Source organism: Littorina saxatilis, linkage group LG16 (assembly GCF_037325665.1).
Source record: "Littorina saxatilis isolate snail1 linkage group LG16, US_GU_Lsax_2.0, whole genome shotgun sequence".
Taxonomy (NCBI): domain Eukaryota; kingdom Metazoa; phylum Mollusca; class Gastropoda; order Littorinimorpha; family Littorinidae; genus Littorina; species Littorina saxatilis.
In genome coordinates, this window is record NC_090260.1 from 9,106,897 (window position 1) to 9,121,896 (window position 15,000).

Genomic DNA, 15,000 nt, shown 5'->3' on the forward strand with positions numbered 1-15,000 from the left:
GTACTCTGCCGTAAATTCTCTTTCTGTCATGTCCCCCTCGTTTAGTAAATGAAGCTGACGGGAGTCTTCTCTCCGTGGAATACCAGTATCATCCGCCCCGCCAGACCCCGAGCAGGAATCGCTCTGTTGTGATTGGATTTGCTTCATGCAAATGAAGTGTGGTGTGTAATATATTCTTGATATCGGACTCCGTGGGTGTCGGTGTATATCAGCGCAGTATCAATGTACGCTATTGATTTTGCTGTTTTCCTTTTAGGGCTGTTCTTTGCGGAAACTGTATTTTATCACCTCTTTTGACAGGTGTCAGGTTTGTGTTTTGGGCTATGTGACAGGGATATCAAAGCAGTGACGAGAGGGAGATTACAAAAAGTGATTTTGAAGAGAAAGCTGTTTTCTTTGGTAAGTTAAAATGCATGTCAAAACTTACTCTTGCATGAAAAGATAAAACTCCGCGATGATGATTGTCATTCGCTGAACTAATCATGTGTGATATGTTTTGTTTTGGGTGTGATGTATAGTTTTGCGTTACTTCGATGTTGCTACATTTCTGATTAAAGAACTGATGGTATTGCAACAGTTTAGTTTTAAACACGTGAACAGTGCCACCGGTAATTGGTCTTCCTGCCTGCAGTTGTTTCTTTTTTCAGTCCGCCAATTATCTTATTATTTTCATCCGCCATCCGTGCAGAATAATATAGACAATTTAGTTGGTGTCTTGTCAAGCCTTCATTTGGTAAGACAGCTGAGATTTTTGCATTTTTTTAATTGTGCAAAACCAAACCATTGTCGCCTTGGCTTTTGCTTTGCTGGTATGAAACAGGGTTGCACTTAGGTACAAGACTAAAATAAAATACCTCATCGCAAAGATGAAACTGCCAATTTTTATTCTAGGCGTTTTTGATTTGATTTCTTTATGTCGGGTAGAATAGAAGCCTCTTACAGTTCACGCTCGTGTATATTTTTGTCGCCCGTGCTGTGATGTACGATATTTTGGTCTCCGCTGATTTCGCTCCCACACCTTATTCCCTTGTACATCGAACTAAGAATAATGCAAGATTTGTATAAAGCGATGAAATACAGAAATACCCTGCTCGAAGCCTGGACAATGAAGGCAACAAGAAAACTCGTACAGTGGACCCTGCCTATAGGTACCAGCCAAGGACCCAATCGTTGTAGACCTGTGGTCGCTATCAAACGCGAATTTTATAGAAAAAAAAGCATATGAACGCTTTTGGTGTGGTCGTATTGAGCAGGAGGTCGCTAGCAAGAGGTGGCCGCCAGAGCAGGTTTGACTGTAGCAACTGTGACAGTGCACACGCACGCTGGTACAAATATTCATCCGGGGATGGCGCTAGACTGTGACATTTTTTTCTGAAAAAGTGCCATAATGGGTATACGTTCAGGAAATGTTTGCAAGTTTATCCAAGATCTTGGTGTTTATCTTCCCTCAACGAATGAAAAGGTCGACAATTCAGCACAAAAATTAATTGCGGAACCATTTTTGAACATTTAAAAATTGTTTGGCGTTCTGCCGACACAACACGCCATCCCTGCGATCTGTTGGTGATATCGAGGTCTTCAACTTTACCCCCCGGGCCTGCTGCCACCCGAGAGCAGAATAGCGTCTGAGAATCTTGCAGGGAACACAACTAATTGCTGAGATAGGAATACGACAGCTAGTAATAGCCGATGTTCGGAAACAAATCTGTCGCGTTTGTGTGTGTTGTGAAAGAGTGAACACTCTTGGAAACATTGAGGCAAGCTTACCCGCCTTAAACGATTGGCCAGTCGCTATTGCGAGCGGCTTGTGTCCACACGTGGACACGGATCTGGTATGGATACCCGCCCCTCGCTAGTGACTGGCTAATCAAATTCATTCCGTAACTTCTCTGATGCTTCAGATTTGGCCTTGCCAAGGAAGGTTTCCTATATATTACTTTATTATCCTATTGCTGGGAAATTGTAGTAAGTTCCACACGAGGAAAAGCTAGCAGCAACAAGAGTCGCGTTACCTGGGTGTGTGCATGTTTTGGTGAGAAGCAGCCACCTGCACTTCTGGCACAATGACCGAGGTCTTTTACGCGCCGCGACGGTGACACTGGGTGCGTCGTTCAGCAAAGGGTGTTCCGAAGATAATTTTCCATTTTTATGTAATATTTTAATAGACAAAAAAGTGTTGTTGTTGATATTGTCAAAACAACAATGTCCAGACCTTTAAGGGTGTCGGTCGTTAAGCCTGGACTCTGAACTGAGCAGGGTGTGGGGCATAGATACCTTAATTGGCTGTGTCATCACACTGAGTTGATCCGTATCCATACCGGTCTAGATTCCAATCTGTGACTGGAGGGTCACAAGTCCGGTGCTCCGCCAACTGATCATTAGTTGCCACACCACCTTTTATTTGATTGCTTGGAAATTGGCCTTTTCCAGAAGAAATGTTGGACAACAGTAATAACACGCTTCTTCTCGTGAAAACAGACATTGTTCGGCACACCATCTCAGATGTGGTCAGGCTTTTACAGGGAATAAGACACTTCCTCCACTTGGTCACATACCAAAAATGAACAGCCTGGCTGCTGTCTGTGTGCAAGGGGAATTTTTTATGAAATAATTTTGTAAATGCAACCAATGTCTTTTTAAGTTTTTTTTAAAAATCAGCTCGCCACGGCATGCAGTCAGGATGTTGGTATTTGGTATGTGATCAAGTGGAGGTATCATCTTATGTTTCTTATCCCATGTAAAAGCCTTACCAGCTCTGAGACTGAGAGCTAAACTATTTCCAAGAGGTTCACAAGAGCAAGAATTTTTGAATAACGCCTATATAATCTTGTCTTGAAATGCTCGCCCGGTTGTCTGTTGAGGAGTAGTACAGTGGTCTGCCGACTTGTACGATTCTCTCTTCTGTTTCAGACACCCCTCGTAGCTTGTCTGACGACTTGTACGATTCTCTCTTCTGCTTCAGACACCCCTCGTAGCTTGTCTGACGACTTGTACGATTCTCTCTTCTGCTTCAGACACCCCTCGTAGCTTGTCTGACGACTTGTACGATTCCCTGTCCTGCTTCAGACACCCCTCGTAGCTTGTCTGACGACTTGTACGATTCCCTGTCCTGCTTCAGGCACCCCTCGTAGCTTGTCTGACGACTTGTACGATTCTCTCTTCTGTTTCAGACACCCCTCGTAGCTTGTCTGACGACTTGTACGATTCTCTCTTCTGCTTCAGACACCCCTCGTAGCTTGTCTGACGACGTGTACGATTCTCTCTTCTGCTTCAGACACCCCTCCTAGTTTGTCTGACAACTTGTACGATTCTCACTTCTGCTTTAGACACCCCTCGTAGCTTGTCTGACGACTTGTACGATTCCCTCTTCTGCTTAAGACACCCCTCGTAGCTTGTCTGACGACTTGTACGATTCCCTTCTCCTGTTTCAGACACCCCTCGCAGCTTGCTTCGCACAACCACGCATTACTCTATTAAACGACTTCTTGTAGTCAACAAAGTTAATGCTGTATGTCTTCCTCTAACATCACACTTCAGCTGAAGATCGTTTGGCGGTGTTTTTTCTGGTTGAAATTATCGCACCTCGTACTGTTGAATCGATCCCCGCATTAAAAAAAAAAGGTTTTGAAAGTGCAAAAACCAAGACCATGTAACCTATAAATGTGTGACTTTATAGACTGGTCATGCATTTTTTTTTTTTTTTTCTTAACGCCCAGCCGACCACGAAGGGCCATATCAGGGCGGTGCTGCTTTGACATATAACGTGCGCCACACACAAGACAGAAGTCGCAGCACAGGCTTCATGTCTCACCCAGTCACATTATTCTGACACCGGACCAACCAGTCCTAGCACTAACCCCATAATGCCAGACGCCAGGTGGAGCAGCCACTAGATTGCCAATTTTAAAGTCTTAGGTATGACCCAGCCGGGGTTCGAACCCATGGTCATGCATACGCTAATGTTAATGTACAACAACTATGAAGTACTTGGGTCAACAGATGTAGAAGTTGTTAGCATTTGTTGGTTTGGTCACCCTGTATGAAGCTATACAAAACTTTCAGCAGCAATAAAGGTTTTCTGGAATTATCTCTGTCACGATTAGCAAGCTCTGTGGAAGAAATGCGCCCAGAAAATGAACAAATCAAAAACATGCTGCTGACCACTTTAATGCCAGCGAGTAACTATCTTCCATGTGTATTTTATGCAGTGTCCGCACGATATGTTGCCCTTTTCTTGTTTCCGTGATAAAGACAACATTATGGTTTTTGCACACACGCACACACAGAAAAACGGATAAACTGCGACGTTAGATTATCGTAAACGTGTTTGAATTAGAAAATGAAGCCGCCACATTGCTACAACAACTGTAAGAACAAGAAAAGGGAAGCCATCAAGTCCCAAAATGAAGAAATTATAAAAACCGGTTTTACTCTTCATCTGAAAGAATTCCCAGGAGAGGTCGGCCATCTGTGTGTTTTGTGTATAATGTGTGTATAATGTGTGCTTAAATATGCCGCCCATAACAAGTGCAAATGCAAACTTAGGAATGCAAACACGCACACGCACACACACACACACACACACACACACACACACATCGTCACACACACACACACATTAAACACACACAAACACATATCAATCACACACATTAAACACACACAAACACACACATACACACTCACACACATACACACACATACACACTCACACACACACACATACACACACACACACATTAAACACACACACACACACACACATTAAACACACACACGCATTAAACACACACACACATACACACACACACACATTAAACACACACACACACACATTAAACACACACACACACACATTAAACACACACACACACACACACACACACACACACACACACACACACACACCTACAAAACACACGAACACACACACACCCCTACAAAACACACACACACACACACACACACACACACACACACACACACACACACACACACACACACATTTAGCGGCAAAGAAGCAGGCTGACAGCCCCCACTGTGATGTGATCTAATGACACCATTGCAGGCTCCTAGCACGTGACGCGAATATCCATCCCTGTCCAAAAGTATACAACCCTGGAATAGCAGAAAAAGACAGAGACAGAGAGAGAGACAGACAGAGACAGAGAGACAGACTGAGAGACAGACTGAGAGACAGACAGAGACAGAGACAGTCACAAAGACAGAGACAGAGAGACAAAGAAATAGGGACATTGGAATGTCCGTTCTGATAAAATGACATTGAAGAATAACCTTACACAGGCAAAAGAAAACTAAAAATAAATAAATATTTAAAAAAAAAAGAACAGAGAAGACGAATGTTCGTTCTGGTACAAAACTGCCTGGGTTCAATTACTCAACACTTAAAAGAAGACGAAAGATGCTTGTGCGTGTGTGTGTGTGTTTGTGTGAGCGAAGGAGGCGAAGTGGGAGGGGGGAGGAGGGAGAGAGAGGGGGAAGAGGGCGTTACTTGCAGAAAAAACCCACTAGCACGGTGCTTATGGCCAAGGCTGAGAAATTGCCACTTTGCCAGAGCTGTTAGCGTTGGCGCTGGCATTTAGCTGGCAGTAATACCCACCGAGGCCAAGACACACCAGTAGGGCAAGGGAGCGAGGACACTGCTTGTTGCACGTGCAACGACATTTTTTACACTGACTGGCTGTGCTGTGTTCCCTGGGTCCAGCTTCGCACAGTCTTTCGAGACAGTTTTCGGGGACACGATTTTGGTGCAGAACTGATTTGCCATGAGTGTAAGCTCTGATTCGTCTTTTGTCGCTGGTAGTTACGCGGTTTTCGCGAAGCGTGATAACTGATGAGACTGGGGGTTGCCAGAGAATGGGTGACTTGACCGATTCGATATTAAGTACAGCCCTGGATTATCTTTAGCCTCAAATAAATTGGGTGAAGTTTACTTCGCGAGGCTGGCTACACGACGCTTTGGCCGCGAGTGACATTTTGCTTAACAGACTTCGCGAAGTCATACCGAAGTCGGCTTCGCGCGCACATTAAGTACAGCCTTTACACCAAGTATCTTTTTCAAACCAGGCCACAAAAATGTGGGCAAGGGACAATTGTTCCTTGATCCTGGCACATCAGAGTGTTTAATTGAATGATTCATGCTACGCTAGACATGGCACAATGGTTTCAGTGCAGTAATGGCTGCTTTAAGTGTTTTTTTTCAAACACTGATTGCAGATGCAAATTACGCAATCAAAGGGATTAGATAGCATGCAGTATGGATGTGTCAGATGAGAACTATACAAACTATGTGCAATCCCTTTGTATTTGATAGTCACAGAGAGAGAGAGAGAGAGAGAGAGAGAGAGAGAGAGAGAGAGAGAGAGAGAGAGAGAGAGAGAGAGAGAGAGAGCGAGAGATAGAGAGAGAGAGACAGACAGAGAGAGAGAGCGACAGAGAGAGTGAGAGAGACAGAGAGAAAGAAAGAAAGAAAGAGACAGAGAAAGAGACAGACAGAGACAGAGAGACAGAGAGAGAGGAATAGAGAGAGAGTGAGAGAGAGAGAGCGAGAGAGATAAACAGAGAGAGAGAGAGCGAGAGAGAGAGACAGAGAGAGAGACAGACAGAGAGAGAGAGAGACAGAGAGAGACAGAGAGAGAGACAGAGAGAGAGAGACAGAGAAAGAAGGGGGGCGAAAGAGAGAATGAGCGTGTGCGTGTGTGTGTGTGTGTGTGTGTGTGAATTTTAATTTCGTGGTTTTTTGTTCTTACAAATTATTTGTAGGCTACATAGACGTCCGATAAACTATGACAACTTGTCTGTTTCAGGATAGACGTTTCATCGGCACGCAGTCGCAAAGTTGTTTACAGCATGACAAGTCTGCAGGCTACAGGGGGGAAACAGCACGTTCAACAGGTGCCCTCGTCAAACGACGTGTGACAGCAGCAGCCCATTGATTCTCAATACGTCACACAAGACTGAGACAGATAAGGTCAACGACCCTAAGGACAGCCAATAAATTAAGAGTACTGTCATCATCTTCACCCTCGTCACTGTCATCATCTTCACCCTCGTCACTGTCTTGATCGCAACTGTTGCCAACAGCTGCATCAGCAACAAGTTTCACAGAAAAAAATCTACTTGAAATAAAATCAAACTTTGAAACACAAAATACTACAACATTAATAGCAGCAACAACAACAAAAACAACAACAACAACAACACTACCACCACCACCCACAACAACAACAACAACACCACCAACAACAACAACAACAACACCTCCACCCCCACCACCAACAACACCAACAACACCAACACCACCAACAACAACAACAACAGCAACACCACCACCACCACCAACAACAACAACAGCAACACCACCACCACCACCAACAACACCACCACCAACAACAACAACAACACCACCACCACCACCAACAACAACAGCAACAACACCACCACCAACAACAACAACAACAACACCACCAACAACAACAACTGAAGCCGCAGCAAAATTTGTCATCAACTCTAACACCACCAGCGGCGATTACACCAACGATAACATCTGAACGCTGACGCGGCCATCAAAACTGTCGTCCAAAAAGTGCTAGTAGGAAGAGTGAGCGACGAGAGTGCTGAGCGCCAGTGACACCGCGCGACACTCTCTCGCTCTCGCTCTCGCTGCGTGACCTCGCGGGACTGTCGCTGACCGAGACTAGCGTTTCAATGTGTCTCGGAAACTGTTGTGCGAGCATCATGGATAGAATCAGGGGATTCTTCGGCGATGGTGAGTACACGATTTTCTAACATAAATTGTTAAACGATGCAGAGGATGTGTGTGTGTGTGTGTGTGTGTGTAAGGGAGGGGTGGGGGAGGGAGAGAGGGAGAAGAAATGGGAGTTTGAGAAGGGGGTTGGAGATACTAATCTGTTGTTTGTTGATCGTTTTGTTGATGGTTTTGTTGATGGTTTTGAACAAAATTGTTTTATTTCTGACTCTTCCTTGCTTAGGTTTGTTGTTGGTCAGGTATGGTTGCTTCGTTCAGCCTGCGTGTGGAAACAGTCAAGGTTTCCGTTGGAAGAATTATTTTGTCGGCTGTTGGTACAGGTCTTGATCGTTGTTGCTGAATTTTGATTGTAACTCTCTCTCTCGCGCGCGCGCTCTCTCTCCCTCCCTCCCTCCCTCGCTCTTTCTCTCACTCCCCCTCTCTCTCTCTTTCTCTCTCTCTCTCTTGTCTTCTCTCTCTCTCTCACTTTTCATCTCGCTCTCCTCTCTCTTTCTCTCTATCTCTCTCTCTTTCTCTCTCTATCTCTATCTCTCTCTCTCTCTTTCTCTCTCACTTTTCATCTCGCTCTCCTCTCTCTTTCTCTCTCTCACTTTTCATCTCGCTCTCCTCTCTCTTTCTCTATATATATATCTCTCTCCCTCTCTCTCTCTCTCTTTCACTCTCTCTCTCTCTCTCTCTCTCTCTCCCTCCCTCCCTCCCTCTCTCTCTCTCTCTCTCTCTGGTTGTTTGTTGGCTTGCTTTATTGTAACATATTTCAGTGTTATTTTTCTTACCGTATTATACATCAGTGGTTTTAACCTTGATCAGCACCATCGACTGTTGGTGCCTTCGTCTCTTGTTTGGCCACTGACCGGTCACAGTAATGACGTGTACATTGCCAGCTACAGACGCCAACAAACTCAGATTACTCCTGAACTCAGTTTACGCACCAGCAGGGCTCCCCATAGCGCGCGTCCCTGCGTCCTATACGCACTAGAAGCCGAAAACACGCACTAGAAAATGTATGGAGGGAGTCCCGGGTCGCACTAGACTCTAAAAGAGCGGGCCCTGGATTGTCATATCCACCTACAATATTCCAAGGAAGAAGACAATTCACAGTACACGATACGTGACCACAATGTTTTACAAGAAAATTTGCTGATTCAAATCAGCAGGTTCCCAGACGTTCCTTTATGTAACTTTTAGGTGAATGGCAAGGACTACTACTAAAGTAGTCCTTGGTGAATGGTCAAAGTGGTTTCTTCAAAAAACAGTCATGGCAGGGTGTTTGTGTGTGACACTTGTCCGAGTGCTAGGGTGAAATAGTGAAATGGTTAAATAACGCAAGTTATTTGAAGGAAAAAATCTTGTTTTGTTCCCGATCAATATTATGCAAGCTAGGGTTTTGTTTATGGTAAATATGTTCTGAAATGGACTACATGTATAGTTATATTATGCTCACACTCAGTCATCTTGCACAACAATGCAACACATGGATTGGATTAATGGAATGACATGTATTTGTCAACAACGAATCATGGGATAGAAAACTACAAAATGTGAAAGAAAGTACATTTAAACAATAAATGTAATACTGATTGTTAAACAAATGTAACACCGTTAATTGAACGCCATTGTGATAATAGCACCAGTAACAAGATATTGGCAAGTGCAATGATGGTGGTATTGTAATTACATTTATTTGTCAACAACAAATCAGGAAATAGAAAATTCAAAACGGGAAAGAAAATGTTTATGTTAACAAAATCCTGAAATCAATTTTAAGTAAGCTATTGCCGTCAACATGGAAAAATTGCGCGAGTGTCAATTGGTACAGTAAAACTAAACGTTTTATTGGACATTAGCGCAATTTTTCCATGCCGACGACGATATGTAGATTGTTTTATGTCACACCCACAGCTTAAAAATAGTTTGGTTTGATCGAGAAATGTTTGAGTTATGAAAATAATTATATTTATTTGTCAACAACAAATGACGAGATAGAAAAATTAAAAATGGGAAAGAAAATGTGTTATGTTAACAAAATCCTGAAATCAATTTTAAATAAAATATTGTCGTCAACATGGGAAAACTGCGTTAGTGTCAATTGGTACAGTAAAGGTAAACAACATTTCACTTGACATTAGCGCAATTTTGCCACGGCGACGACGATATGTATATTGTTTTATGTCACACTCACAGCTTTAAAAATAGTTTGGATTGACCGAGAAATGTTTGAGTTATGAAATAATTATATTTATTTGTCAACAACAAATGACGAGATAGAAAAATAAAAAATGGAAAAGAAAATGTGTTATGTTACACAGCTTAAAAATAGTTTGGATTGATCGAGAAATGTTTGAGTTAGAAAAATAGCAACTGCTTGGATTGTAAAAAGAAGTCTAGAAAATGGAGTTTTGGTGCATTAGTGAAAAACATAATTGGCATAATTATACATTGTTAATGTTAATTGAACATGATCCAGATATCATCAGCAACATGATTCAGATATCATCAGCAGCAAGTTATTGGCAAGTGAAACTGTAAACAAATGTTAAAGACAGTGGGTTTGAGAAACAGTAAAATATAGTTTAATACATGTAGTAATGATTGGTACGCATGCTGACGTTGTTAATCAACGTGGAAAAATTGCGTTAGTGTCAATTGGTACAGTAAAGGTAAACGTTTCACTGGACATTAGCGCAATTTTTCCATTGATGTGAACTCCATTATTACTGTCACATATGTTTTACAAATTACACCCATAATCCAAACCAACGCGCAAACACACACACACCACAACTACACACATATTTACTCGTTACCATTGGCCAACGCTCGTCACAACACTGATAGACTACGAAGCAATCTCTTCGATCATCTCTTCGCTGAGTCGGTCACACTTTTGCTCACCCCTGCCAACAATCTCAAACGTATCCTTTTTACATTTAGTCAAGTTTTGACTAAATGTTTTAACATCGAGGGGGAATCGAAACGAGGGTCGTGGTGTATGTGTGTGCGTGTGTGTGTGCGTGTGTGCGTGTGTGCGTGCGTGTGTGTAGAGCGATTCAGACCAAACTACTGGACCGATCTTTATGAAATTTTACATGAGAGTTCCTGGGATTGATATCCCCGAACATTTTTTCTTTTTTTGATAAATACCTTTGATGACGTCATATCCGGCTTTTTGTAAAAGTTGAGGCGGCACTGTCACGCCCTCATTTTTCAACCAAATTGGTTGAAATTTTGGTCAAGTAATGTTCGACGAAGCCCGGACTTCGGTATTGCATTTCAGCTTGGTGTCTTAAAAATTAATTGATGACTTTGGTCATTAAAAATCTGAAAATTGTAAAAAAAAAAAAATTATAAACCGATCCAAATTTACGTTTATCTTATTCTCCATCATTTTCTGATTCTAAAAACATATAAATATGTTATATTTGGATTAAAAACAAGCTCTGAAAATTAAATATATAAAAATCATTATCAAAATTAAATTGTCAAAATCAATTTAAAAACACTTTCATCTTATTCCTTGTCGATTCCTGATTCCAAAAACATATAGATATGATATGTTTGGATTAAAAACACGCTCAGAAAGTTAAAACAAAGAGAGGTACAGAAAAGCGTGCTATCCTTCTTAGCGCAACTACTACCCCGCTCTTCTTGTCAATTTCACTGCCGATGCTACGAGTATACGGTCTTGCTGAAAAATGGCATTGCGTTTAGTTTCATTCTGTGAGTTCGACAGCTACTTGACTAAATGTTGTATTTTCGCCTTACGCGACTTGTTTTTCAATCACTACAAAATTATCATACAGCTTTTTATGTCTCACTAAATTATAAATCAGATGTATGTGGTTGTTTGTTGCCTTGAATGCCCCAAGGGGCAAAAATGAGTGTTTCTTCCATACTAATAAGCCTCATTTGCCTAAACCATATAGGGAGTTATCCGTCCTTAGAGAGTTAATTTTTTTTTTATATAAATCCCATGCTAATTTCAAATACAGCGTTTTGCTATTCACTTCAATATAATAGTAAATAACAATCAAGAAATAACGAAGTCGTTAAACCACAATTTCCCAGATATTTACACTTTTCATTTTGTTTCAATTCACACCACAAAACATACACTTCGCCTTTTGCTATTCAGTCTCAAGTCTACATAATAATAGTATAAATCATAACTAATTTTCTTCACATCATCAATGTTGCCTCACATGTTCTTTGTACAATCGTTGGTTTTCACAATAAATATTGCATTACTGTAATTGTCTTCTTTTTCTTTAACAATGTCTTTCCAAAAACAAAACTCAAAGACCACAAAAGCAACCTACTCCTATCTCTCGTCTCTCTTCCTGGGTACAATGGTACCTAAGACTTACATTCAAATGCTTACATTTCCATGCTACCCACATTGACAAAATACCAATAATTATTCAAAACAAATGAACGAAGGGAAAAAACCGTTGTGTGCCCTATCGCATGGCGTTGAAGCGAGTTACTTCCCTTACACATTCAATCACACTAGTTGGTTTGCGATTGTCGCTGTACCGTTCTTTGTATATTTTTAACGTGGGAGATCTGAGATAGTTTTTTTGTTGTATTATATAACCTATTATAGTGTAATTTTGCATCATGCTGTAACAGTTTCAAGAAAGAATGACACAAAAATTGAAATACATTGCTGCAAACAACTAAGTTTGCCGAAAATTAGTTCCGGAATGTCACCATTCGCACAGCCAAATGCCTCCGCATAACCCAGACCTCCGGGTCTGGGAATAAATACACTGAGACTTTTCGGCTTTTGGACACTTGTGACCCTCTAACATACTGCAGTGGGGGTCCATGGACCCTCTGACATTCTGCTGTGGGGGTCCATGGACCCTCTAACATTCTGCTGTGGGGGTCCATGGACCCTCTGACATTCTGCTGTGGGGGTCCATGGACCCTCTAACAATTAAACATTCTGCTGTGGGGGTCCATGGACCCTCTAACATTCTGCTGTGGGGGTCCATGGACCCTCTAACATTCTGCTGTGGGGGTCCATGGACCCTCCAAAAATTGGAAGCGAGGTCCCGGGACTCACTAGGAGGGGCGTCCGTGAGGAGCCCTGACCAGGCTTGTTGATTTCGCTTAAACTCCACACTGACTATGCCTCCTCCCTTCACAAAGTACTGACGATCGACCTGTTGTACTTTGCGCTCACAAGGTCTAATTAGTTCACACAAAATGGTACATGTATTTTAACTATGAAATTTTAACTGAGAAATTTGCTTTATCACAAAATCCTTCCCTTCCGTCATTCAGGGGACATAACCGCTCGGCGCACGTCTACAAAAGAGTCATATTTTGGGGTAAAAGCTATCGAATTTCACCACGAAGTTCCTTCATTTGCAAGAAACTGACCTGCTTTTCTCCCTGAAATAAGTGGACCGTTTGGGAGGATAAGCCAGTGCATGTGGAGTTTATGCGAGATCAACCAAGCCGGTGAGAAAACTGAGTTCAGGAGTAATCTGAGTTCGTTGACGAGCGACTCTCTTTGTGTCAGAAATAAGTTCGCTGTACGTCTGTCCCCTTTGGTTCACTCTTGACCGGTGAGTGTCGCACTGATGCTTGGTATCTGTACTGCCCATCGATTTTGTGGTGCTAGTAGCCCTCTCCTTCTCTCGTTAGTGTGTGTGTGTGTGAGAGAGAGAAAGAGAGGGGGGGGGAGAGAGAGAGGGAGAGGGGAGAGAGAGAGAGGGGGGGGGGGGGGAGACACGTATTTTTGCAATCTGTCCCTGCAAAAACTTCGCCGTAATATTGAGAACAACAAAACAAACAAAAAACACAATCACATGCAAACACGAACAAAAGAGATAAACGCCAGTGCTAATTCTACAATATTACATATCCGGATGTACCGTACACATAAAAACAAAAAAATTGAATATTACATGTCAATACTCTCTCTCTCTCTCTCTCTCTCTCTCTCTCTCTCTCTCTCTCTCTCTCTCTCTCTCTCTCTCTCTCTCTCTCTCTCTCTCTCTCTCTCTCTCTCTCTCTCTCTCTCTGATTTGGAGTCACGGACTACGTTCCTGCCTGACTGCCTGCCTGCCTGCCTGTCTGTCTGTACGGAGAAGAAATCGACTCAGTTCACACATTTATGGGCACATAACAGTTTCCCAATCCAACGTGTCACGATCATTCGACCACTGCATTTAGAGGACAACTCCTTTGTTTGATACCAATCCAACGTGTCACGATCATTCGACCACTGCATTTAGAGGACAACTCCTTTGTTTGATACCAATCCAACGTGTCACGATCATTCGACCACTGCATTTAGAGGACAACTCCTTTGTTTGATACCAATCCAACGTGTCACGATCATTCGACCACTGCATTTAGAGGACAACTCCTTTGTTTGATACCAATCCAACGTGTCACGATCATTCGACCACTGCATTTAGAGGACAACTCCTTTGTTTGATACCAATCCAACGTGTCACGATCATTCGACCACTGCATTTAGAGGACAACTCCTTTGTTTGATACCAATCCAACGTGTCACGATCATTCGACCACTGCATTTAGAGGACAACTCCTTTGTTTGATACCAATCCAACGTGTCACGATCATTCGACCACTGCATTTAGAGGACAACTCCTTTGTTTGATACCAAACTAGACGGCGTTTGTGTGAGTTTGATCACGTTCATTAACTAATGAGCGTGGTAAATTAAGTAATGTGTATATTTCCACGACCGTTAAATGCTCCAGTAATTCTGGTTCGTTGTTCTTTGCTGTCGCTGATTGCGAGGTTTGTTCTTTGTTTTGCGTCAAGATACTCAGCAGATTGTCTCAAATGACTCCCTATACCTGCCCAAACGAGAAACCAATAAAACGGGTGCAGTGACCAACGGTCATAGTATGGCTCGCTCTCACACCCAAACTATACACATGTTTACCAATCTAATAATACTACAGCTGTTTTTTAGGTCACGCAGATAACTTGTTTTATTGTTCATGCTCAGATAGTCCGCGCTTTGTTTGCTCAAAAATTAGCAAATGATCAAAACACCTGTTAGCGATTTCCTCACTTATGCGAGAGTACCTATCTCCATGAAAGGTGGCAAAACTAACCTAGGAGTACGGGGTTTGGCTCAGTCCTTCTCCGGAAAACAATGTTGCACACAATTTCAGACCTGGCAAGGTTTTGCGTGTAATAACACTAACCCTCCACTTAAA

At 42.4% G+C, this 15,000-nt stretch overlaps 1 protein-coding gene across 2 annotated transcripts in view; it reads left to right on the forward strand.

The window, feature by feature from the left end:
• Positions 1 to 7,460: 7,460 nt before the first annotated feature.
• LOC138950317 (calexcitin-2-like) overlaps positions 7,461 to 15,000 on the forward strand; it is a 46,209-nt gene continuing 38,669 nt past the window's right edge. Inside the window, exon 1 of one of the 2 annotated variants that reach the window (XM_070322064.1) lies at positions 7,461 to 7,789. In XM_070322064.1, coding sequence (XP_070178165.1) covers positions 7,729 to 7,789 — 61 coding nt within the window. In that variant the 5' untranslated portion in view covers positions 7,461 to 7,728. The remainder of the gene's footprint in view (positions 7,790 to 15,000) is intronic. The other variant, XM_070322065.1, reaches the window with a different exon arrangement.